We start from the raw sequence: 26,884 nt of genomic DNA, 5'->3' as shown, positions 1-26,884 counted from the left end.
GCAGTGATAGAGAACTGGTGGGTAGTGAGAGTGATGCAAAAAAAGAGGAAGAAAAATCTGTCAATGAAGCATTAAAATAATACACAGAATAGGAATTCAGAAGGGAACACATATAAATAGGGTCATTTTGTTATTCTTGTGTAAATTTAATACACACTCAAAAACGCATTTAATGTAAGAGAAGCTCAGAAGCTTGGTGTCCTTTTTTAAAAATCCTCTTTATCTGTTCTTTGTATTCTGAAATACTTAGGCTTGTTGAAGGTTTTTTTTTCTTTTCAAAAAGTCAGAGTAAAAATAAAATGTTAAAAAAAACTGCAGAAAAAAAGAAAACTGCTGACCTCAGTAATGAACATCTGAATAATAGAGAATTACCTTTAATTTGAGAGGTGATAAATGAGATTTTAGTGAGGACAGTGATCTATTTTATTAATTTCCTTGGCATGCCTCCAAATATTTAAATAGAAATATGTCCTCCTAAATGAGAGACAGAGAGAAAAAGAAACAGAGAGAGACAGAGAGCAAGAGAGAATCATCCCAGATTGTACATCAAATAAAAAGGGGAGGGGTGGAATACATAATGAATCTTTCCTGGATATTTATGAAGTCAGACTTGGAAAAATAACCATTCCTTTTCTTTTCTTCAGTCACATATTAAGATCTATGTTTTACAAATGAATAGAAGCTTGCCTTGGCTTCATTAGAGGAAAATATAAATCATATAAGGACAATGCCAAGGTTCTCTGTAACAACTGTAATAAAGCCGCAGAACTGATGTGGAATGTAGGTACTTGAAGTCTACATCACCAAATTGGGTTTTAAAGAGATGCAGAGGAAGCACTCAACTGGCACTTGAAAAATCAACAGGAAGAAGTTGTTCGACATTTATGCAGTGGCATAAAAGAAAGCAAGGCAATTTAAAAGATGTTAAAATATAAAACATCTACATTTGGCGCAATAAAAGAGATGATGGAATACAGTGAAATATGTATGTACATGGACAGTAGATGACTTTAATAGCACTATTTTAGGACTGACTAAAGAAGAGACTGAAATGGAAGCAATGCCTATAAGTGTTAATAACTACAGTGTTGATATGACCTAACATTTATTATACATATGAATTTTGTGGTAAATTATTATTATCATTATTACTGCTGGTATTATTGTGTTTTGGCTAACATTAAGTAGGATGACTAGGATTGACTGTGGAAGGAATTTTTAATCTATGCTTCCCAACCTCAGGCAGGAGTATAAGGGAAAAAAAATGTTCCATTAGATGATAACCTATCCTTTTTTTTTTAATTGTTATGAAAGCAGATTCTAAAGATTTTCTCATTAAATAATTCAAAAATTAAATAATTTGATGATAAAACTCAATGGCTGAGTGGTAGAAAGGGGGCAGAAAACACTAAGAATCACACAGCTATTAGACTGTCTATAAATATTTGCTTATGTTTTGGTACTCTAAATGCAAGATCCTTGTCCAGTGATCAATAAGGAAATTAAAAGAGACTAGAACATGCTTCATCTACTAATTTCTTGATCTACTTCTCAAGCAAAAACACATCATAACCCGAAACATCACTAGTTCAGAAGACTCGTTTGTAAAATTGTATAGATGAGTAGATGGAAGATTATTATTGTACTGCCTCATGAAACAAAGTGAAGCAGTTGAAAGAAAACATGTTTTCATAAAAATGTCAAGAGGCCCAACCAAGTCATCATGAGAACACTTAAGCAACTGAAAGGAGAAACTTCTAGGCTGGACTTGACCCAGGCCAGTCTATTGGCAAGACCCTTTCAGACCATCTAACTCTAAGAAGGCACTAGAAATTAATACATGTTAATCACTTTGCACACATTAAAGAGATATATAAATTCTATTTTTGTTATTGTAAGAGAAGGGCTGAAATCTAAGGAGAAATGAAAAAAAATGAGCTATGTGTTTGGAATAGGATGAAACCTCTCAACTAATTAGGCAGAGTATAAGAGTGTCTACCGCTAAGTACCATGAGTAGTATCATGAGCAATAACTTGAAAAGCAGAGAATGCCAAGACAAAAGAGAGAATGAAATTGGTTACTTTAAGAAACCAATGATGGTGAAAGTCCTACCATTTTGTTCCCACCTTTGTCACTAAACCAAGTTCTAGTTCTCTACCTTAAATACACACACACACACACACACACACACACACACATACACACACAAACTTTCTGTGTTGGCCAAGTTGAAAGAAAGAGGAAAGAAAGGAAGGAAGGAAGGAAGGAAGGAAGGAAGGAAGGAAGGAAGGAAGGAAGGAAGGAAGGAAGGAAGGAAGGAAGGAAGGAAGAAATTGGATTCTCTAACATAATGTTCAATTTATGTGGGTGTGTCCTCAAGAGGATTAGAAGAAATAGGACTGAGAGAGATTTTGATTACCTTCTGACTCAGAGACACAGAGAAGTGCAGTGACTTTCCAAACAACTGAAGAACAGACTTGTATCCTAACTAGGGACTCAAGAAAAATCAAAAACATTTTATTGATAAGCAGCATTATAATTCTTCTAACACAGGGAGACTATAAAACTACATGAATATAGTGAAATGGATTTTAAGCAAAGAATGAGCTAAACAGTGGTATTAAAGAGCCCGAGATTTGGTAAGACTCACAGAATCACAGAACTGGAGAGATAGAAGAAGCTTCAGAAATCAACTAGACTAGCCATTAATGAAATGAATCTCAACTATAAACCCAGTAACTTGTCATCCATCCTTTGCTTGCATATTTCAAGATGGTGATACCTACTACCTATCAGTGAAAATAAATCCACTTTAGGAAGGTTATAATTGTTGGTGATTTTTTTTTCTGACATCAAATCTAAATTGGCCTACCTGCAACTTCTACTTTTTATTCTTGGTGCAGCCCTCTCAGCCCAAATAGAACATGATGGCCCTTTTAGCTCTTGAACACAGATATCATGTCTTCCCTGAGTTTATTTTCATGTTCCTTCAACTAATCTTCATGGCATAATCTGCACTACCTTGATTAGCCTCCTTTGGATACTCTCCACTTTATCAATGTCCTTCCTAAACTGACAATACTAAACACAATAGTCCAGATGTGGTCTGATGAGGGCAAAGCCCAGTAAGACTATCATTTTTCTTGGAAGCAATGCCCTTCTTACTTCAGTCCAAAATCATATTAGCATTTTGGGCTGATACATAGCATTACTGACTTACATTGAGTTTGTAGTCCACTAAAATCCCAACACTTTTCCAGAACAACAGTTATTATCCATGCCTCCGTCAATCTCATAATGTTAGAGTGAATTTTTGTGCCAAAATGCAAGGCTTTATATTTGTCCTTATGGAATTTCATTTTAGTAGGTTAAGCCCAATTTTCTAGCCTGTCAAGATCCTTTTGGATCCTGAATCTATCAACCACTGTTACTTATCCATCCCAACTATATGTCATATGCAAATCTGATGAGTTTACCATTTATAATTTATGCATGTTATTGACAAAAACAAACTGTAATAGCACAGGGTCAAGAATAAATTCTTGGTGTACTCCTCTTGAGACCCATTGTGATACTGACGATGAACAATTAACATCAATTCTTTAAATCCAACCATCCAACTATTTCTAAATCCTTATGATTATGCTATTGTCTAATCCATACCTCTCCATCTTCTCAAGAATAGTACAAGATAATTTATCAAGTTTTGTTAAACTATAGGAAAACTATATGCACAACTTCTCCACCATCTATTTATTAATTCTGTCTCCAACTTTTCTGAGAAAGATCTTAATCTAGTATAAGTTGTTCTTGATTAAACCATCCTGCCCCATTGTAATCACTCTTCCCCCTTCTAGGAATTTTTTATGTACCTTTGGTGTTGGTGACCTTGGTCAACTTCTCTTATCTTTAAAATATCCAGAGAAGATTAAGGAAATTTAGTTTTATCTAAGGAAGTAATGAATGAAGGCACAGGGAAAGAGTCCCTCCACCTACCCTGTAAGGTGCTCCTTCAGCAGGGTTGAAATAAGTTTTCCTTTTGAACCAAATGATTCTAAATCACAATTACTGCTATACAGCATTTAACAAAAGGATTTTTATGTATAGCATTGGCTCAGTTGAATGCAATTCTCCTTAATTTTAGATTTGCCATAGTTACATTCCTGTTCAGAAGGGCATCTTGACTTTCATGGAAGTAGAAAATCCATAATATATTTTTGGATATGGCCAAAGCTTTATTATGCATATTATTAATTTATTATTATTTAAAGCTTTATTATGCATATTATTAAAAGATTTTCTTTTCTTTTTTTCTTTTTTCAGCTGAGGGGTATAGCCAATGGGGGAAAGATGGTAGGGATTGTGGAGACCAGTTTTTAATTGGGGAGTGCTAGCTAAGCAACTCGCCACAGTATTGGGGCAAGGAAGGAGACCGGCAGCCTCCCTCAAAACAGAACAAGATTTATTTTAACAAGAACGAACTTAAAAACAAACCACAAACAGGATCAGTAGGATAAAGGGAAAGGAAATAAAATGGGGAAAATCCTGAAAAAATACCACTGCCCAGGAATCAGCTCAAAATACACAGCAGAATGCCTATCGCTTTCCAGCTTCCACCTAGAATGCCCAATTCTCCTCCCCCAAACCTAGAAACTCCCCACACAGCCCCAGCCAATGGGATGGCTGCTCTGAAAGTCACATGACTGCCCTCACTGGGCTTACAAACATTATAATTTTGCCAGACCCATGTAGGCGTTGGCAAGCAGTGATGACGGGAGGTGCCAGAGCCCTGGCAATGGTTACAACGAGTGGGTGGAGCACCGTGTGGTTTGCAGAGCCCCAGGCCAGTGCAAGCTGAGGCATAAAAACCTCAAATAACAATTAATTCTTTACATTATGGATATGTGACAGGTAAAACTAAATGTGTATGTGAGAATATTATTATTACCAGAGACCCCCTGGTGTGAGAGCATGGGTTGGCCTTTGGTAATAATAATATTCTCACAGATATAACACTCATCCTCTTTGAAAATTGGAAAAGAATATGTCAGAAAGAATTACACATAAGGACAGTTTTGAAAGTTACATGTTGAAATTATCATACATGTATTAAAAAGCAAGCTTTCCATAATAGAAATTTTTGAAATTGCATGTACAATTTCAACATTCTTTTCTACAATGTGTATGGAAATATTAATTTAATTTCTTGTTTAAGTTCCAAATTTAAAAAAAATAAAGGAAAAAAGAAACTGAGGCAATAGGGAGTTGCTTGAAAGACGGCCTGGTCAACCATACCAAACATTATGAAGAGGTTAAGAAAGATGAAGACCAAGAAAAGAACTCTGGATTTAAAACTAATAATTGGAAAAAATTAATGAATAAAATGTCTACAAATGGTTACATTTATAATTTTCTGATCAATTAAATTATAAAGTGCTATATTTAATATATTATCATTACTAATTAAAGATGACATTGCTGGGGGCAGCTAGGTGGCACAGTGGATAAAACACCAGCCTGGGATTCAGGACGACCTGAGTTCAAATCCAGCCTCAGACACTTGACACTTACTAGCTGTGTGGCCTTGGGCAAGTCACTTAACCCTCATTGCCCTGCAAAAACAAACAAAAAATGACATTGCTGATTCTTTTTTTTTTTAATTTTCAGATAAGGTGATAGATTTACCTACAATAATCTGTATTCTTTCATGGGATCTTCCTTAGAGCACTGAACTAGAAGTCTAGTCCTAGCTCTAATATTACTTTCATGACCTTGGTCAATTCATGTCCTCTCTCCAGGTGTCAGTTCTTGAGATCTCTCTCTATGATAAGAAGGTTGAACTATGATCTTGAAGGTTCTTTCTAGCTGTATGATTCTTTGATTCATGCCATATATCTAAACATGATTGGATGAAGATAATTTGTATATTCTGGTTCTATGCTTGGAAAAAATATTTTTTGGCCCTTATGAGGACCAAATCCATGTCTTTTACTTTGTAAATATTGGAGTTAAGGTAAAACTTTTGTGGAAAGACACCAAGCTAAAGATAAATCAGAATACATACTAAACTGAACCCTTTATTTTTATTACATTTATGAAGTTAAAATTGTTTCATGAGTAGTGGACAAAGTCAAAGCTAAATTGAAGGTGATCAAAATAATGCCCATTTTAATATGAAGATTCCTATTCATAACAGTCTTAATCATATTCATGGATTTTGAAAAGAGACACAAGGAAATTAATCTGAGAAAAATATCAAAGAATGTTATTTCTGGACATCACATTAGGGGTCATTGTCTCTACTATCATTTTATATATGAAAAAGCAAGCAAACAAACTGAGATTCAGAAAGGTTGAATGAATTTTCTAAGCTTTTATGATTAGCTGGGTCTATAACCTAGGTTTCCTGACTGCTAATCCAATGTTCTAAAATATAGACAGATAGATAGACAGATAAACAGGCAGACAGATAGATAGCTAGATGTTGTAGATATGGATATATATTAGTATGGAAATAGATATGAGAAGAGATATACATAACTCTTTGTGTGCATATATACATGTTTTCTTAATTATAAAAAAATCATAGCATTTTTTAAAATAGTAAAATAAATGATGGCAATAAAAAAGGGAGGAAAGAAAATAGATTAATTAAGGGAAATAAAGCTTCTGAAGTTCCTCAAATGAAATAATAATGAAATAAGTTACTGCCACAAAAAAGGCTTTTGATTGAACTCGAAAACAATGTCTTAAGCTCCCTGAGGGGAGGGAATGTGTTGATTATCATTATTGTTTTTCTAGTATCTTGTATAGTATATACTGGACAATTAATAATATTTTTTAGGTTGAGTTGAACTGAATCATTCCTGAAAAGTGTTCTCTCTCAAGGGTCACAGAGGTAGAATGCAATTATACATAAGAAATGTTTCATTGTCGACTACACATTTCTACAAATTGCATGCTTACCTCTATATGAAATCCAACAAATTTTTATTAAGCACTTATTGTGCCCAGAGCCCTGTGTCACTGCCCCTAAATTCTAATGCCCTATTTCTTCTTGGACAAAATGTACATATGACATTTAAAAATCCATCTGTCAGATTTTTACCTGCCTTAGGAAGCTGCCCTTGTACAAGTCCTCCTCAGTCTGATTATGCTTCTACTCAGCACCTGCTCCGCACCATAAACTTAGTTTTTGCTACACTAGTTAGCACTTCTGCAATGCTATTCCCGAGTGTTTTTGTGACATTCTATATCTTTTCTCATTTAGTATCCTCTAATTTCTTTTACAGTAGGTTCTATGTTTTCTATTTTCTGGGGGTTTGTTTGTTTGCTTTGTTTTGTTTTAAGACCATATTCAGAACTATAAAGTATACAAAAATATTAAATACATTCTTACTTTATGAATGAATGAATAAGCAAATGGATGTCCTTGGCCATTATAGCACATGGATCTCATGCATATCTTTTTCAATGCTGGCTTTATGCACAAGTAGAGCATGTGGTCATCTACAGTCTCCACTGAAGAGTGATAAAAGCCCCATTAACAATAACAACAAAAGGCCCTTTACAGGCATTCATATCATGAAAGTGATTTCTTGGATCAAGCATTTTTCTAGAAGATCTCTGTTAAATATAAGTATGCTAACAGCAAGGAGTAACACAGTAACCTACTTACTAAGACATTATTAATAGGGCTCAGTCTACTGGTTTCTGTATGTAATTCATCAAGCAGCAGGATCCAGATAGAACAGCACAAAGGATAGGTACATTTGGTCAAATTTGAATGGGGGAAAGTCAAAGTTAAAAGGTTGGAAAATTAAGAAGAGTTGGAAACATGTTGGATTGTTCAGATAAGACACATTTGGAAAAGGGATAGCATGACTAAATGAGAAAAATAAAAGACTGAAATTTAGGAGCCATGCATTCTAGAACCAGTTCTGACACTCTCTACCTGTTGAACCTTGGGCAAATCACCATTTCCCTATGAATTAGTTAAATCATCTGTGAAATAAGGGGGTTAGACTAAATTTCTAAGATTACTTCCAAATCTAACATTCTGTAGTTCTGTGAGATTGGAATCATAAGAGCAAATCTTGGGATTTAAAGGACATTTGAATATGAGTCTTGGCTTTGTTTGACCTTGAGCTAATCCTTTAACTTTATTCCTTTATTTCCCAACATGTGAGTGAATTATATTACCCCCTGATTTTTTTTTCCTACATTACAAAAGTGGTTTTAGGAAAATGGCATGAGAGGGCTTTATAATTAAAAGCATTTTGAAAATACCATATAAATTATTTCATTTAAGAAAAGTATAGTCATGGAAATCACATATTTCAGAATAGATTTATGTATGAGACTTAAGAAAAATGCATTAAGTATTCATTTAACAGAAATTTCCTATTCTGTACAAAATTCTTCATTTTAAAAATTCAAGCTTGGATTTGGGATGTTTGCCACTTCATTATAAGATGAAATGTTTATTTTGGATACAGAGGTAATTTTTCTATAGCTTAATTCTATTAGGGTGCCATGAAGTTGGTAGAATTTTCTAAGTGGAAATCTATTTCTGCTTACTAAACTCTGAGTCCTAAAAGTAAAGGCTGCTAGTAACATACAATATGAAAACAAAGCAAAACCAAAACTAAATGTCAAATACCTGAAGTTTAACATGTAGCAAGTGATAATATTTTTGGCTAAATGAACAGATATTTAATATCTTTTTCTTCAAATTAAAAATACAAAGGCCTCTAAAAGTAATGCCATATACAGAAAAGAAAAGGTTTTGCATAAAAAAAACAGGGCTATTTAAATAGCTAGAAAATGGAATTCAGATAGCAGTTTGGTTTTTCCCTTTTTTAAATTCTACATTGACATTTACTTCACTTAGAGAAATAGGCACACACTTACTGTATGAGCAACCATACACTTCAATCCGCATCCCAATCCTGCCATTAGGGTTCCAGTCCAGAGGGATGAAGCGTAGAAACCTAGCTTTGATGGAATGTTGGAGTTTATAGTACACAACGCTGTCTGCATTTGTGTTTCCTGAAAAACCCTAGAAGAAAACAAAAAAGAAATCAATATATCCATAAACAATTGCTTTCATGTTGCTCTCCCTGTTTCAATGAAAAGTGTCTAACTTGTTTTCTTCATTTAAAAAGGCCTATTTTTCTGGGGGGGGAGGGCTATACTAATTTTTAACAGTGATATGAAAACCTCTGCTCCAACCATTGATTAGTCACTATTGTAGGAGATTTCCCTTATCTTTAGTGTAGTTTAAATTTCAACAGAATCATTATACTAGTTATGAACTATGGTTTACTCATTATGAAATAGCTATAACTTTTATAAAGTGCTCACCTTGAAAGCCCCTGTTCCTCTTCTCCAAGTAGGGAAAAACATATATAAATTACAAACAGAGGAATCAGACAAAAATACTGGGAAAAAATATTTTGCTTTAAAGAAGAACTCGAGTTCTTTTGGCTCCAAATAACTAATATTGTGTTAATATTCAAGATAGAGTAAATGAAGTGAAAACTCTAGAATTCTTCAATGTCAGGGGTGAAAAGGACTTAGGGTCACATAGTCTGACCCAAACCTAAATAGGTTAGTGTCCGGACAAGTGGTCATCTCACCTTTGTTGGAAGGGCTCCAGTGATGGAGACTGGACTAGAAGGGGGGCGGGGGAAGGAAGGGAATAAATATTTATATAGAGTCTACTATATGCCAAGCACTATGCTAAGTGATTTTTACAAATATTATTTAATTTGATTTTTACAATAACCCACAAAGTAGGTGCTATTATTATCTTCATTTCATAGTTGAGATAAACAAACAGAGGTTAAGGGGCTTGCTCAAAATCACTCAACTCATAAGGAGTCTGAGGCTAGATTTGAACTCAGGTCTTCCTGAATCCAAATCCCACAGTTTGGCCTGCTGACATATCCCATTCTACTTTTAGAAAGTTCTAATTATTGCAAAATTGGCACACTGGAGAATATAAATCCCCTGAGTGCTGCTGAACAAACCATGCCCTGAACGACTTATCATCCCCCTGTTGATTACTGAGTAGGAAGAGTCAATGATCCTAGAGATTGCTGTTCAATAACCTTTATTTAAGAAAGAACAAGCACATGTAATGAGATCATCCCATGGGACATGCAGAGAGCTGGTTTTTCTGCTTCTACTTCTCCACATTTCTCTATTTTCATGGAACCAATACAGAATAAATGCATTTATACCCAGGTACTTTTTAAAATTCAACTACAAAAGCAGCAATTTTATTGATCCATAGAATGGTCAGTAGAACATTAACATAAATGAATAATAGCAGAAAAAAAAACTTATCCCAGAACTACTTCTATGTTGTAAAAGATGATAATAAGATGATGATGATAATGATAATAACAACACTAATGAAGATGCGCATTAATGTAAATAATTCAAAGAAATGTTAGAAAATATTCAACACATCACTTCAGGCTGCAAAAACTGAGGAGTTACTGAAGATTTATCAAGACATAACCTGATGGCTAGATTTGTATATGAGAAGCTTACTATCTTTTATGGATACATAATTGACAGCTCCTCAAACTTTCAATACAGACCTCATAATATATTGGAAAATGAAACCAATAAACTTTAATAGAACCAGATTATTATCACAAACTTAACAGCTACCCAACATTGCTTGGCTTCATTGGTTAAAAAAGGAAAAGATAATCCTTGTTCTCAAGGAGCTTACAATCTAATATCAATATGCAAATCTAATGACAGTATTCAAACAAATATATACAAAGCAATAAATAAGGCCATACCAAAATCTCCAAGTTTCATAGAATAAAAAGTTTTCAAAATGTGAACATACAGCAGAAGAAATCAAAATCACTTAACATATGGGAATAGGGTAAGATACATATCATTCCCATCACCCTATATGCTATTGGAGTTGTACTAAAAATGTTTACAGAAACTGAACACACATCCTAATACTTCTACTCAAATCCAAATAAACAAACAAATAAATAAATAAATGATAAAATTCTACCTGTGCAATAGTTCTGCAGAATGCCAAATGTTAAAGAATAATAGCAGTATAGCAACTTGTCATAGGAAAACTTCTATATGAATTCCACTGTGCTTTTTAAATAATAATGACAACTATAGTAATATGTATTTATATGGCACATTGATGTGTTACATATATTCTATAATTTTGGAGAACGATGGAAGGCAAAAAGAAAAGGGAATGGCAGAGGATGAAATGGATGGATAGTATCATAGAAACAACAAACATGAACTTGGAAAGACTTTGAGAAACTGGAGGATAGAAGGGCCTGGTGTGCTATGGTTCATGGGGTCACAAAGAGTCTGCCATGACCAAACAACAACAAACTGTTTGCAAAGAGCTCTATAAACATTATCACCTTTGAGGTTTTACTAACATTATTAAGTAGGTACCAGTAGCTCCATTTTACAGATTAGGAAACTGAGTCTCAGAAAGGATAAATTACTTCTCAAATACCAAACAGATAATAAATGCTAGAACTAGAATTCAAACTCATATCTGCTGACCCCAGAACCAGTGTTCTTTCTATTAAGCCACACATACTTCTCCCTAGATACTGGTTTTAGGTAATATGTCATAATTTGTAAAATGACTGCACTTGTCTTTATTGTTTTTGTTCAAGTCATGTCCAACTCTTGGGGTTTTCTTGGCAAAGATACTGGAGGAGTTTATCACTTCCTTCTCTAGCTCATTTTACAGATGAAGAACTAAGGTAAATAAGGTTAAGTGATTATCCCAGGGTCACAAAGCTAGTAAGTGTTTGAGGCCAGGGAGATGAGTCGTTTTGACCCCGGGCCTAGCATTCTATTCATGGTGCCATCCAGCTGCACTTGCCTTACTTAGCTAAAATGTACTGACATAAGGACATAGAAGTCATGGAATTGGTTCTTTTTCTTTGAAAGTTTGCCTTGGGGAGCTGAAAGAGCTAGCAAGAAATTGTGAATAGCTCAGTTCTGTTCACTACTATATTGGAAAATATTACATCAAATGCACAATTTATTGACAGTGTACATCAGTAGGTACTGGATCAGAATTACTGGAGAAATGGGCATCAGCAGAGAAGTGAAAGTTCATTATGAATCATGTCATAGCTGGCTTAAGGCTGCCAGAAAAAATCTAATGGTCTCCCAAGCTACACTGAGAGAGTCATAGGTCAGGATGAAGGAAGTGATACATATCCCACTACTCTTTGCCTTGGACACACATACATCCTAGGTATTGTGTTCAGTCCTTGGAGGCAAATTATTAGGCAGCCATTTTTAAAGATGAAAATAATCCAGTGAGAAGGAAAAAGATAGTTGAAAAGTCTCTTCATAGTCTGAGATTCTGCATTTCTGAAATATCGTTTCAATAGTAACTTAACGGACAGTAGCATTATTAATTATCAGAATAGATACATGAAGCATCCATGGTCCTGAATGAATCATTTTGAATATATGCAGCCAGGTGGCACAGCAGGGGGGGGTGGTAGGGGGTATAGAGTGGAGTACCTGGAGTTAGGATGATCTGTGCTTAAATCCTATCTCAGACACTTACCTGCTCTATAACTATGGATAAATCATGTAACCTCATTCAGTCTCAGTTTCCTCATGTGTAAATTGGGAATAATAATTGCCTCTACTTCTGAGGGTTGTGGTAAGGATCAAATGAGATAAAACAAGTATAGTGTTTTGCAAGCCCTAAATCATTATATATAGTTTTTGTTTGTTTTTTTGTGGGACAATGAGGGTTAAGTGACTTCCCCAAGGTCATATAGCTAGTAAGTGTCAAGTGTCTGAGGCCAGATTTGAACTCAGGCCCTCCTGAATCCAGGGCCACTGCTTTATCCACTGTGCCACCTAGCTGCCCCCAGTCACTATATATAGTTATCTTTTCCACATAGAAACTTTCCCCATCATGATTTCACTATATTTTAAGTCATCATAAAAAAAAAATGAAATGGGAATTTTGAAGGAGAGTTTTGTGAAAGCCACAGACAACACATGAAAGCCAGCAAACAACAGAGCTTATGACCAAATACTTAACCCAGATTTTACAATAAGGTACTAAAAACACCTCATAAAAGAAAAAGGAAAAATTCAGATTCCTTGTTTGATGTGAAGGAATGGCTAAAAAATTCTATGCAGATTTTTCCAGATCACGTGGGTGCCATGACCCTAACCTCCATCATGTGGAATGGACAACTGTACTAATTATTATCATATACATGATTATCGGCTTTTAATGAAATGTTGTTTTAGACTAGACCAGAGATTTTATTGGTAGAAGGAACTCATAAAGAGGACAAATCCTCCATAACATATAGAAATAGGGAGTCATCTATTGTACTGTTCACCCTGGATTGCCCAGTTAATATGTGTCGGAGACTGTAAAGAAGCACAGATTTTAAATTTTCCAGTAAATTTTCCTGACTTTGAGACTGGTTCTCTCTCCAGGACTTCATGTTGTTTCTCCTTAGAGATGCATAAAATTAAATATGAAAAACTGCTTACTAGTGTACCACAGTGAGAAAAATGTTGAATTTGGAGTCAGACAATATGGATTCAAGTCCGGATTCTGTCCCTAAAAATGTGCAAATTGAACTAGATGGACTAAAAGTTCCTTTACACTATAATCCTATGTATAAGAAATTTAATATCTGTATAAGAAATAATAGAATGTATTGTTTCTTATACATCTAACTAAAATCATTATTTCTATTTTTTGCATCTGAATTTTATTATTTTGAAAGCACATGAAGACAACCAGGTTTTCATTACAACTATGCTTTGGATTTAAATATTTGCAGAAAATATCTTCTCTGAAATATGTTTGTGAACTGAAGCATAGTGATAAGGCTACATAGCCACAAAAATTATAGATTAAATTTACATCAAGATTTTTACCATATTGTGATTGTCCAAGAGATTTCTCTCAACTCACTATGTTGATTTATTTTTCTTTCATCAAAAGATACTTCAGGAAAGAATACATTGCCTGAAATGTCTCATTTAGTAGTTGTTTTATGTTAAAAATGACACCTCTTCCCCCTAGCCACTTGTTATAGCCTCTTAAATGGAATTTGGGACTTCAGTTTATCCTCTTTTTGATCCTTAACATAATTGCTTGAGGAATAATCCCAATGCCTCACTAGGATTCTGTCATTCCTTTCCCCCCAAACCTTCAGTGGTTCCCCTTGTGTACCATGCAGAGTAAAGTATGTGAACAAAGCTGAAATAAAGAATCTCTTGCTCTTACCCTTTGCCATTTGTACCATTCTAACTGGGTACATTGAACATTTATAATGTATAAAGGACCCTCTCTTCAGTGAGGATATCTTTTTTATTCCTCCCCAATTCTTCTTCAAAAAGGCTATTTCCAAACCTTCTGTCATCTCCTAAATCTTCCCCCATCTCTCTCTTATGGGGGCCCTCACCCCTTTTTTATGGAGACAATTGAAGCTATTTTACACAAAGTCCCTCTACTACACTGAATAGAGCTGCTCCCTCAGTTTGGGCTGTCATTACGTCCCATCTGGATTATTTTAAAGACCTCCTGATTGGTTTCCCTACCTCAAAATTTTCACCACTCTAGTACATCTTTCATAATGTTGCCAATGTGATTTTCTTTAAGTGCTGATCTGACTCTTTCATTCTTCTACTCTATAAACTCTTGTGGTTCTCAGTTGCCCCTAGGATAAAATATAAACTTCTCCATTTAGCTTTTAAAGCTTTTCACAATCTAGTCCTAGCTTATTTTTCTAGCCTCATTGGAAATTACACCTCCTCCCACACTCTTTGAGCCAGGTAAACCAGCCTTCTTTATATTTTTTCCCTTGATGAAACTCACTCCATCTCCTGTCCCTGTGTGCCTCTACTCTGGCCATCTCCATGGATGGAATTGACACCCTCCTCAAGTATGTCTTATATAATCTTTTTCTTCCTTCAAGACATAGCTCTAGCATCACTTTCTACATGAAACCATCCCCCTATTACCCTCAAGTGCTAGCATACTCTCTTTCAAACTATCTTGTGTATTTTACTTGACTTTATTCTCCCTCTCAGTCTCTCTGTATGTCTGTCTCTCTCTGTCTCTCTCATATATCTTTTCTTGCCTAAACATGCAACTTCTGGAAAATAGGCATTGTACCATTTTTTCCCATTGTTTTTTTTTTTTGGGTGGGGGGAGGCAATTGGGGTTAAGTGACTTGCTCAGGGTCACACAGCTAGTAAGTGTCAAGTGTCTGAGGCTGGATTTGAACTCAGGTCCTCCTGAATCCAGGGCCAGTGCTCTATCCACTGTACCACCTAGCTGCCCCAAAGTCCTCACCTTTTTGGTACCAGAATTATTTCTCCAGTGATATTTTTTGTTTTAATTTTTATTTATTTATTTATTTATTTGTTTGTTTATTTGCGGGGCAATGGGGGTTGAGTTACTTGCCCAGGGTCACACAGCAAGTAAGTGCCAAGTGTCTGAGGCCAGATTTGAACTCAGGTCCTCCTGACTCCAGGGCCAGTGCTCTATCCACTGCACCACCTAGCTGCCCCTAATTTTTTCCCATTGTAACCATTTAACCTACCTGTAGTAATCTCTCATTTACTTAAGGCCTTAATGAGGTGTCACCTACTCCATTAAGCTTTCCTGAAGGTGAAAGAAACTTCCTTTTTCTCTAATTTCTCAAAGCACTTTGAGTATTTCTCTCCTTTGATCTCATATCCCTTTTTTCTGTCTTATTAACATATGTCCAAATACCAAGTGCCCTTTTACCATGGTTATATGTGTACATCATTTTCACCACCATTTGGATATAAGCCCCGTGAGAGAAGAATCCCTATTGTTTGTAGCCCCATTATCTAGCACTATATCTGGCTCAGAGCGAAGTCTTAACCAATATGGAATTTGTTTTTGTTTTGCTTTTTTGTAGTTGGAATGAAACATTAATCAGCCAAGTATTTTTAAGTGACTGCTGTAAATCTTATGTGTACTATGATAAGCCCTGGGGATACAAGTACAAAGAATGAAATAACCAGAAATATGGTACTATGTGCAACATAATGTAGTGGAAATAATGCTTGGATTCAAGTAAACTTGGGCTCAAATCTTGTCTCATACTGTGTGACCATGAGTGAGCAACAACCTCTCTGAGCCCAGAAGAGTCACTAGTGACACTGAGATTATAAATATTGATCTGGGTTGCTACAGTGAGTTCTCACACTGTGTCAAAATCATATGTCCTTGACACCAAATCAATATTTGTAAGCATTGTGATAGAGACCATAGTCTTACAAATAAGCATAGACAATTCCCAATTGCAATAGCAGGAAGTGGATTCTGGCAACAGGGAAATCAAATAATAGGATAGTCATGATGTTGAAAAGAGCAGTCTCTAAAGGAAAAATCCAAGGGTATGGGTGATGTCTGAATACGTTATATTCTCCCTATTCTGCCTCTTGATTTTTCTTCAGTGATTCAGCAAAAAATTAAGATTACTGGAAGTGTACATACCATTTTCTCTTTTGATAAGCCAAAAGATAACACAGGTTATAAAGTTATGAGAGAAACAAAAGGTTTGTGTAAATGAGGAAGGTGACCACTCTGACTATTTAAGCAGAGCAAGATGTTACTCCCAATCACAGTACATCAAACAATTCATAAATTGGAAAATATATGTGCAGGCCATTAAATTCAAATTTATTGCAGACAATATTATAGAATAATATAGTTGATGCTTTTTATTCTTGAGGTGCAAATTGGCTTTCAATGCAAAATAAAATAACTTCATGAAATACTTCTGTATTTTGATCTTCCAGAATTTATTACATATTTAGTTAAAAGGCAATAAGAACTTTAAATCCTCCTTTTCATTTCATTTCAAAAAGTAGAAATAACCCTTCAAAAATATATAATTTATAACTATATTTTCACTTCTGTGATTTCTACAGACCATTAAGAAGAGTATATAGAATTCATTTAAGCTTCTCCTTTTAAATATCATTTAATTTGCTATCCATTGTACCATTAAGAACTCCATTAACATATCTTTTATCTTACCTTGAAGATTACAAATGAAAATGCTACTTTGATTACTATTTTACATTCAACTAACAAATGACCCTTTCCCTAAAAAAATCATTAGATTTGTCACAGATTTTATAATTGATACTTCTTCACTCATCTCTACATCCCATGAAAATGTTGCTGACCAGGAAACTGATTATCTTTCAAAATGTTTCAAACTACTATTTAGGGGGAAGCTAGGTGGCACAGTGGATAGAGCACCGGCCCTGGAGTCAGGAGTACCTGAGTTCAAATCCGGCCTCAGACACTTAACACTTACTAGCTGTGTGACCCTGGGCAAGTCACTTAACCCCAATTGCCTCACTAAAAAAACAAACAAACAAACAAAAAACTACTATTTATATATCAATTTCATCACCAACTATCTTCTCAAGTCATGAATTAAAAATTCATTTTAGGGGCAGCTAGGTGGCCCAGTGGATAGAGCACCGTCCCTGGAGTCAGGAGTACCTGAGTTCAAATCCGGCCTCAGATACTTAACACTTACTAGCTGTGTGACCCTGGGCAAGTCACTTAACCCTAATTGCCATGCTAAAAAAACAAATTCATTTTAGAGAGGAAAGTATAATCAGTTAGCCCTCCCAAACTAAAATAAAATACTTTATTGTCCTTAACTAACTTTTCAGATTTACTTTAGACACAAGTAATGTTTCAAGTAAAAACCCTTAATAAAACACGAACCTTTAACAAATTGAAGAACCTTTCCAATCTGCCTTACAACTCATGAGATGATCTGTCATTTTGGACTCAAAGTTTCTAATTTCCATCCCTGAAGCTCTATGTTTCTATTTAACTAAGAACTAGGCAATCTTCAAAAAACCCATTTTCACCAATAAAAAGATGCATCAGTATGTAGTACTTTATCTCAGCAAAAAATGCTGTTGCAAGTCATTTTATGCCCTGAAAATAAAGAATTATGCATTTTAGGTTACCCCCCCCACCTAACTGTAATTGGAAAATAAGTTATGTTAATCATATACAATTTATGAGAATTGGACATCAAAAATCTTAACATTTCTGAGATGCTTGATTTTTAAAAATCACAAAAATTCTGTAGGTATTGATCACATTATTGTAATCAAGGAAGAGCTCAAGATGCAGCTTTATTTCCTGTATGCATATGAGAAGACATGTGTAGTGATATGCATGGAATTAAGAATATCCAAGAGGCAAATGCCTAGGAAAAATTATCAAATTCACATTATACTTTTTGCTACTTTACAGTTATGAAAACATGCTATTCATAGTGAGCAGAAAAAAGGTTTAAGTGGCACTTAGTCACTCCTATCTTGTCAAGGAAAAGTGCATCTCTCACTCACACTGACATCCTCTTTTTCTAATGAATGATCTTTAAGGGAGTGAAAGATTATTGGAAAAAGCAGAAGCCTTAGAACACTCACAAAGGGAAAACTTTTGACAACATAGAAACTTTGACTCATTCAGATGCTCTCTAATAAGAATTTATTGAAAAACACCTTTCTAACCAATCATGTAGCTTGCAAGACAATGTAGTTATTTTCAGCCAACCTCTGCAACCCAAACAAACAACAAGAAAGAATTTGTGCATGAGATATAAAGTTAACAGAAGATAAATCTACAAGATAAAACAACAGAAATACCATCAAGCTTAAAAAAACCTCATGAAATAATATCATAGAACAAATATATTTGTAAGCATTCAGGCTGGGCTGTCATTTATCAACCAAGTCCCAAGAGCTATTTAAGGATGTCTCAGACAATTCATTGTCTCTCCTTAGAGCTTAGTTAGCAGCTCCCTCCCACCATCCATCCCTTCAAAGGTCTTTTGATTTCTTACAATGTGTATATATTGATTTTTAAATGTCTTATAATGTGCATATTTAATTTTTAGTTTATAGTTATGTGTATATTTTATGTGCATATTCATTTTGTTTTCTTGTAATGTATGTGTGTGTATGTGTATATATAGATATAGACATAGACATAGACATAGACATAGACATAGATATAGATACATATATTTATATGGTTGTTGCTCAGTTGTTTCAGTCATCTCTGACTCTTCCTGAGCCCATTTGAGCTTTTCTTGGCAAAGATACTAGAGTGGTTTGCCATTTCCTTCTCCAGCTCATTTTACAGATGAGGAAACTGAGGCAAAGAGGGTTTAAGAGATTTGCCCAGGTTCACACAGCTGGTGTCTGAAGCCAGCTGAGACCAGCTGAGGCCAGAAGGATCTTCCTGATTCCAGGCACAACATTCTACTACACAACCTAGCAGTACCTATATAATATACTGACATACATACACACATAAAAACATGCATAAATATGCATATATGTGAACTATAACTACATATGTGTATATGTATTAAAATGCTTAGAAGCATTTTTTTTACTTAAAATTCTCTATCCCATAAGGTAGCAAAGAAAAATGAGCAAATAGCACATAGTAACAACCAGTTTCCTCTTTAGAGAAGAGGAAAAATGTGGGAAATCATTTGTCCCTTATCCACTCTGCCCCAGTAATTAACCCAATGTAGTCACCAGTATTGGCTTGACTCCAGACTCTGCTTTCAAGCTCTCTGAAATCCATCTCTCTCCTATTTTACTTCTCTTCCTTCCTGCTTCTTGAGTGTTCTCTCTGCTCCACATCTTATACCCATAAGCTCCTTGTACAAGGTGGGCAGAGAAGGCTTAGTTTAGGTTACTGTGGGCAAGCCGACTCCTTCCCCCGGGGTCTCTAGTCTAAAGGTTGTTCTTCTCAGAATCCTTATCACTTTCAGATTTTTAAAGGGAACTCAGAGAGAATGGACAAAAAGGAAAAAATACATTAAGAAAAATAAATAGGTTACCTATTACATTTAAAGGAATGATAGAAAATGAAATAATAACAATATGAAGTATAATAATAGCTAGTATTTACATGTCACTTTAAAGTTTACAAAACACTTTACCAATGTTATCTCATGTACACTCCAAGAAACTTGGAGAGTAGGTGCTATCTTTATCCCCATTTTGGAGATGAGGAAACTGAAGTTAGGTGACTTGCCCAGAGTCACAATAGGAGTAATTGCTGAGGTGGAATTTGAACTCAGTTCTTCCTTCTTTTAGGCTTAGTGTTCTTTCCACTGTGTCACCTGGATGTCAAATGTCTAGGGTCTAAATTCATTTAAGTAAACTTAATTGAATTCCAAAAAGACATTGGTAACAGTATTATAGCTGTAGGAGACTTATTCACTCATGAGAATCATGATTTCCAGAGATGGGTAACTTTAAGAAAAAAAAATATAAAAAGCAAGAAAACTGAAAAAAATGTTGGAGAAGACATATGACATCTTCTGACTGGAAACATTAAGGTATATAAATATTTCTTAGCACTACATGGTAACTTTTATAAATAAACATGATTCTAGAGAAGGACTTCTTAAACTTTTCCACTCGCAATCCCTTTTTGCCCAAGAAATTTTTATGTGACCCTGGATATATTAGTATATAAAATAGGTCTACATAACCTTTTACTGTTGCCAAATTTTTCACAACCCTCGCATTCAGTTACATGACCCACAGTTTAAGAAGCTTTGTTCTAGAGAACAGAGTCTATTTTATCCAGTTTTTTTCTAAATAGATTTTATTTTATCCTGGAAATTTTCTATACAGTTTTATTCATATTGCTATTTCTGCCTATATTTTTTACCCACATTTCAGAAACCCAGGTCTGTGATTTCACAGTCATCCTGGAGTGTTCCCTATCTTTTAGGCCTTGCATCAAATTAGTTGCCAAATCTTGTCAATTCTACTTTCAACACACTGTTCACATCTGTCCACTCACACAGCCACAAGCCTAATTGAGGCCCTCATCACTTCTTAATTAGACTAACTACTGCAACAGCTTTCTAATCTCCCTGCTTCCAGTCTCTGCCCTTTCTAATCTTTCTCTGGAGAGGGATAGAAAGAAGACTGGGATTGAGAAGTGAAGAGAGTAGTGGCAAGTGCAATAGAAGCACCAGAAGCAGATATAAGATACTTTCCAGGAGACTGATACTACTAAGCCTTCTAGCAACTGGAGCCTTTCCCTGTCCATACATAGAAGTTCAGCTGATTGAGAGTATCCATCAGGGAGTCACTAAATTATGCTACTTGCAGAAACTACCAGATTTATTGCCCTTGCTTTTCTTCCTCTGTTTTATTGTCAGGTTCATTGGACAGCAGAATTCATTACTAAGTGATTTTAGCTATTTTAAATGTTGTATTCTGGTTTTCATTTTTTTAAAGTGGTTTACTAAATAAAGATAAGGTGGTTTTAATCACATCCTGAATTGTGGTATTTTGCTTTAGATAATGTGGGGCCTATGGATAATTGATTACATTAACTTCAATTTCCTATGAGACCACCCTCAGAGAATTTTGTGGATTTTATTTGTAATCTGTGTTTTTAAGCTTTTCCAGGATTGCACAGAAAAGAAGCCACGTGGAACTGGGATTATTACTCTAGACTATAACCCTCATAAAAAAAAATTGGGTTATCTCCTAGTAGAAATGTCCATTTGCCTCAGGAACCTTTGGGTTTTCCTTTAATTATCCATTGCAGTAATGGAAATAGAGACCCCCAAGGGAAGGTCACCTTGTGCTGGCCAGAGTAGGCAGAGAAAGTTGTGGTCAATTCTGCCCACTTTCCTCAAGGGAAAAGGGGATGAAAAATACTTCTTATTCAAACTCCATTCCATTGTGTCCTGCGCTGGGCAACAAATCTTCCATCTCCCTTTGAAAGTGCTCTTTCACCAAAGCTAGAATGCATTCCCTCATCATCTTAGACTCTTGGAATTCCTAGCTTCCTCAAAGATCAGCCCAAAGTCATCCCTTACAGAAAGCCTATTAGGATCCTGATTTTTTCCCTTGGACATTTATAAATCTTTTCTATTTTAATTTTCTATGGAAGTGGTGTTTTCACCCAATACTATATAATTTCCTTAAGGGCAGGGACTGTTTTCAGTATTTGCCTTTGTATCCCATGCATCCCAAGCACTGAAAAGAGGAACTTAATAAATTATTTTACAACTGAATATGTTATATAAAAAAATTTCAACTTTTCCCTTCTTTTGTTCATTGTCATGTGAAAACCTGTCTCCTTCAGACTATAGCCACAATCTACCTTTCTTTTACAAAGATAATACTGCTTTTCTGCCATCACTATAGTAGACCTTTATTTCTTATTTCCAACAGTAGTGATGGTTTGTGCCAAATCATTGCATCATTTCACCTAGGTCCCATTATGGTTTATGATACACATTTGTAAGATCTAAGGTTAGCAGTTCAGCCAATGTCAATGAAACAAAATGAAGCTAACTACAGCATATGTATGGTAAATGAATCCTGACTTTCACCTTGCTGACCCTATAATCTAACCAACTGAGCTTAACTGACCTAACAGGAGAAAGGCAATGTGGTTTATAAGGGGAAATCATGTCTGAATTAAATTCTCTAAGGGCAGTATGTGGACAAAGGGGAATTATTGATTGCAATTTAAGCAAGCTCTCAAAAGCCATTGAGAAGGTTATACACCAAAGACTATTTTTAAAATTGAGCCCCAGTAGAATTAGTTTCTTCAATGATAAAAAAAATGTATGGGAAAAAGAAAAATATATGTAGTGGTTTCTAGTCTTAACACATTTATAATTGCTCTGAAAAAAGGAGAATACAGTGAAATCTTTAAGTCTAAAGTAATATTACATTTCTCTATGTAACTCAAATGCCAAATCACCTGAGATAAACTAAGAATTGTTTGTTTGTTTTTTCTAATCTGATAGCAGGCCCTTCTCAAAGTCCTACTTAGGTGTCCTATCATGTTGTGAAGATGACCCTGAACTTTCAAATGTTGTGCCAGTGGCTTTCCAAAAACCATCCTAGAACTATATGTGCTTGCCTCAGTTTCCTCATTTGTAAAATAAGAATAACAATAGCACTTATCTTCCAAGGTTGTTGTAAGGACAGAATGAAATATTTATAAAGCACTTCATAAACTTTAAATTGTGGTATAGATATCATCACCACCACCACCACCAAGGTATAGAATGGTTAAGTAATTTGCCTATTTCCCCCAAGTTCCTGCTGGCCACAAATACAAAATAGCATCAGAGTTTTGTAACACAGGACTGAGGTATAAGGTAATACTTCTAAGAGAATAATCTAGGTAGTAAATTAAGGGGTTTTGTCCTTTGCTCCTCCTAGAACATTTCATTCACATAGGGGATCCAAAGAATCAGGAGCTAAAAGGAAAGAGAAGTTACAAAGAATTACTAACCCTAGGTCAGATAGATGGTGCCTGGAAAAACAGACTCCAATTCATCTTCAAGTTATTGTGTGCCACAAAATAAACAAAATGTCTTCTGATGCTCTGAGGTGACTTGGTATATTCCTATAGAGCCTGTCTGTGTATTTCTCTAATCAATCAATCATTCACATAGCTGTAAACTAATCGTCATCATGTACAAATCCAATCCTATCATTCCCCTGCTCAAAATATTTCAATGATTCCCCCTAGTCTTATAGGGCGAAACTAAAATCAAAACACTCAAATCCATGGTCTGGAATCCTACAATATGGCCTTTTGAATCATATTGCACATCACATCAACTTACACAGTCTATTTTCTTTTCTAATTGGAATATTTGCTCTCCTTTGAATATGGATCGAGCTTTCTATTTCTGTTCTGTTTCAAGACATTTCCTATGTTTGCAACATCCTTCCCTCCATCTCCATTTCCTGAATTTTTTTCTGTCTTTCAAAGCCTCATACACACAACAAATTTTCCATGAAGCATTACCTGATTGATTCTATCAGTAGAAAGTGATCTTTCCTTTCTTGGATGGACCTCACAAACGAATTTGTACCTCACTTACACCCTTTTCATACATGTTGTAGAGTTATTTATGAATATGTGTCTTATTCTACTGTATTGTGGACTCAGTGAGGTCAGAAATCATGCTTTGTCTAATCTCTGCTATTTCCCCTAGGAACTATCCATGGGCTCTGTTAGTAGTAGGTGATTAATAAATATTTAATTAATAGAACTGGAAACTAGACAACAGACAATAGAATTAGAAACTAGACAGCATATATTTCCCAAGACTACCAACAATGGATAAATGATTTAGTACAATCAAATACTAACACATAGATCATGCACTGAATTCTCATAAGGAATAGTTAATATTCTAGTAACACCTAAAATTTTAAGATAATATTTTGTGTAGTGAAATGGAAAAGAGCAATGGACATACAGATAGAAGTCCTGCATTCCATTCCCAGTATTTCTGTCTTCAAAGCCTTAAAAAAAATTACTTAGCCCCTGGATAATAATAGTAACAACAACAACATTTATATAGTATATAAAATTTACAAAGTACTTTCACAATATTGTCTTATTTTGTCCTTACAACAACCTTGGGATATGGGTGCAATTAATATCCTATTTTATTGTTGTTGTGTCCAATTCTTCATGAACCCATGGACTGCCCTTAGAGTTTTCTTGGCAGGGATAATAGTGTGGTTTGATGTTTCCTTCTGTACTGGATTAAAGCAAACAGAATTTGTGACTTGCCCAGGGTGACACAGTTAGTAAGTATCTGAAATCAGATTTGAACTCAGGTTTTCCTAATTCCAAGCCCAGTGCTCTATCCACTGAGTTAATACTTTCATTTTACAAAGATTTTTAAAAAATAGAAATAGCACTGATTTTCATTTGTCAGCCTTGCCTACAGTTTCTCCCATGGGTGGTTCATTTCTCAGAGGGTCTCCTTATGTTTGGAAAGCTTTGGCTGTTCAGGTTTCTGCTACCTTTAAAAATAGCCTCTCCCTTAGGACATATGCTCTAATTGGTTTGGATCTGTATTCTTCATTAGTAACCTCTGCTACTGCTAGTCAACTACAAAGAGCAAAAAAGATAACATTAATTGAGAAATTTAAACAGTAGGAGCCCCTAGAGAGTGAGGGAGGTTAGCAATCTTCTATCCTTTTTTAATAGTCCATGAACTTCTCTTCGGCTAGCCATTTACATATATTTTAAATATAAAAATAGGTTTTAAATAATTTTATTCTAATTGTGTTGTTAACCATTCCTATGTTCCTACTTGAGATGTGGTTTAACCATGTCATCTCTCTTTTTTCTGTTTCTTTCCTTCATATAGATAGTTCCAGGCCTTTCAGTTTTCTCCATTATATCACCAATCAATTAATAAATCAACGATCATCATCATCACAGTTTACTAAAATAAATTATTAATAAAATTAAATTTAGTAGAGATCAAAGTCATTTAATAAAAATAAATGCTTGAGGTGATTAGGGTAGGCAACAGCTTGCATGAAAAAAACCTGTTTTTTGTTTTTGTTTTGCTTTCTTTAACAGATTTGTAATTATTAACAGTGAAGCTCCAAATAGCTAAGGAAAGCTAGGGCATCATTAAATACTCAGTGTCTATCTATGGAATTATTTTTAAGTATGCCCTTGGGGTACTGTTTTAGTCCATTCCACAGCTCTATAACCAGGGAATTATAAGTTTCTAAGGAGTGTCCTCTATATATCTATAAAAAGTATGACCAGGATGTTTTCAAACATCTATCATTAACTCCTTAAATATTCTTTTCTACAGGATGAAATACCCCCAATTGCTTTAATCAGTCATATGTGTGTGTAATTATTAATGAAACAAATTATATTGAAATGATGAGGCATGTCTTTTTTCCCACTATCCAAGTTCTTTGACCCCATGAAATCTATCCATGGACTCCAAGTTAATAACTCCTGCCACATGTGGTCTTACCAGTGTATAGTGTAATGGGACTATCACTCCCATTATTCTGCAATGTCCTGGGTTTCATTGGCTTTTTGGAGCCCCTTGTTAACTCTTATTGAACTGCTAAAGAAACAACACAAAACAAAAGTTCCAGTGGTTTTTTTTTCACACAATCTGTTGACCACCATAATCTCCTCAATTATTTATCTTTATTAAAGGACTTTAATATCTATTAAACTTACTAGTTAATTAAAGATGAGCTAAATGAGTAGACATAGGAGATAGTGAGTGAAGTAAGAATCAAAGCAAGGAAGTCAGTTCCTGTCAGTTTGCCATTAAATTCCTTTTCTTCCTCCATGAGTTTCTTCCTCCATTGTTCATTATGGGAAGTTTGGGTTGATGTACATCATGGGGTTGAGAGGTAGACATCTTTGTATTGTATAGTATTATATACGTCTTTCTGAGGTATTTGTACTTAAATTCCTCTTGTAATAGTATGGGAATTACCTGCATGTGTGTGCATTTAGGAATAATGATGAAAAATTAAATGAAAACAATTTAGTATACTTCAAGGTATTCCTTTCTTCATATAGTGTCTCCATACCTCAATAGATAGTCTAATGAGTTGCCAAATAAATTCTATTGGTGGCCAATACTCTGCTGATGAATCTCTCTGAATTTAGCTAGACTTGCCCTTGCCAGACAGATATATAATCCATCAGCAGGCCCATACCGTACATTTTCAGCTTCATAGAACTTGTCAAAATTTGTGCTCCATAAGGATAGTCTATTAGAAAACAAATTTATCTCCATGCCCTGAAGAGGTACCAGCATGGGTTTTCAGTGTTAGAGACAGGGACTTATAATCTCTCTCTCTCTCTCTCTCTCTCTCTCTCTCTCTCTCTCTCTCTCTCTCTCTCTCTCTCTCTCTCACACACACACACACACACACACACACACACACACATTTTTTTCTTTTTCTTTT

At 35.0% G+C, this 26,884-nt stretch overlaps 1 protein-coding gene across 1 annotated transcript in view; it reads right to left on the bottom strand.

Moving 5' to 3' along the window:
• The window catches only part of LOC122735681 (contactin-associated protein-like 4), a 583,309-nt gene that overhangs the window by 210,873 nt on the left and 345,552 nt on the right, over positions 1-26,884 (bottom strand). Inside the window, 1 exon segment of the mRNA XM_043977415.1 lies at positions 8,915-9,062. Within this exon segment, the coding sequence (XP_043833350.1) occupies positions 8,915-9,062 (148 nt within the window).

This window comes from Dromiciops gliroides, chromosome 1 (genome assembly GCF_019393635.1).
Source record: "Dromiciops gliroides isolate mDroGli1 chromosome 1, mDroGli1.pri, whole genome shotgun sequence".
NCBI classification, from domain to species: Eukaryota; Metazoa; Chordata; class Mammalia; order Microbiotheria; family Microbiotheriidae; genus Dromiciops; species Dromiciops gliroides.
Note: the sequence above shows the minus strand (reverse complement) of the source record. Positions and strands in the feature narration are given on the sequence as shown.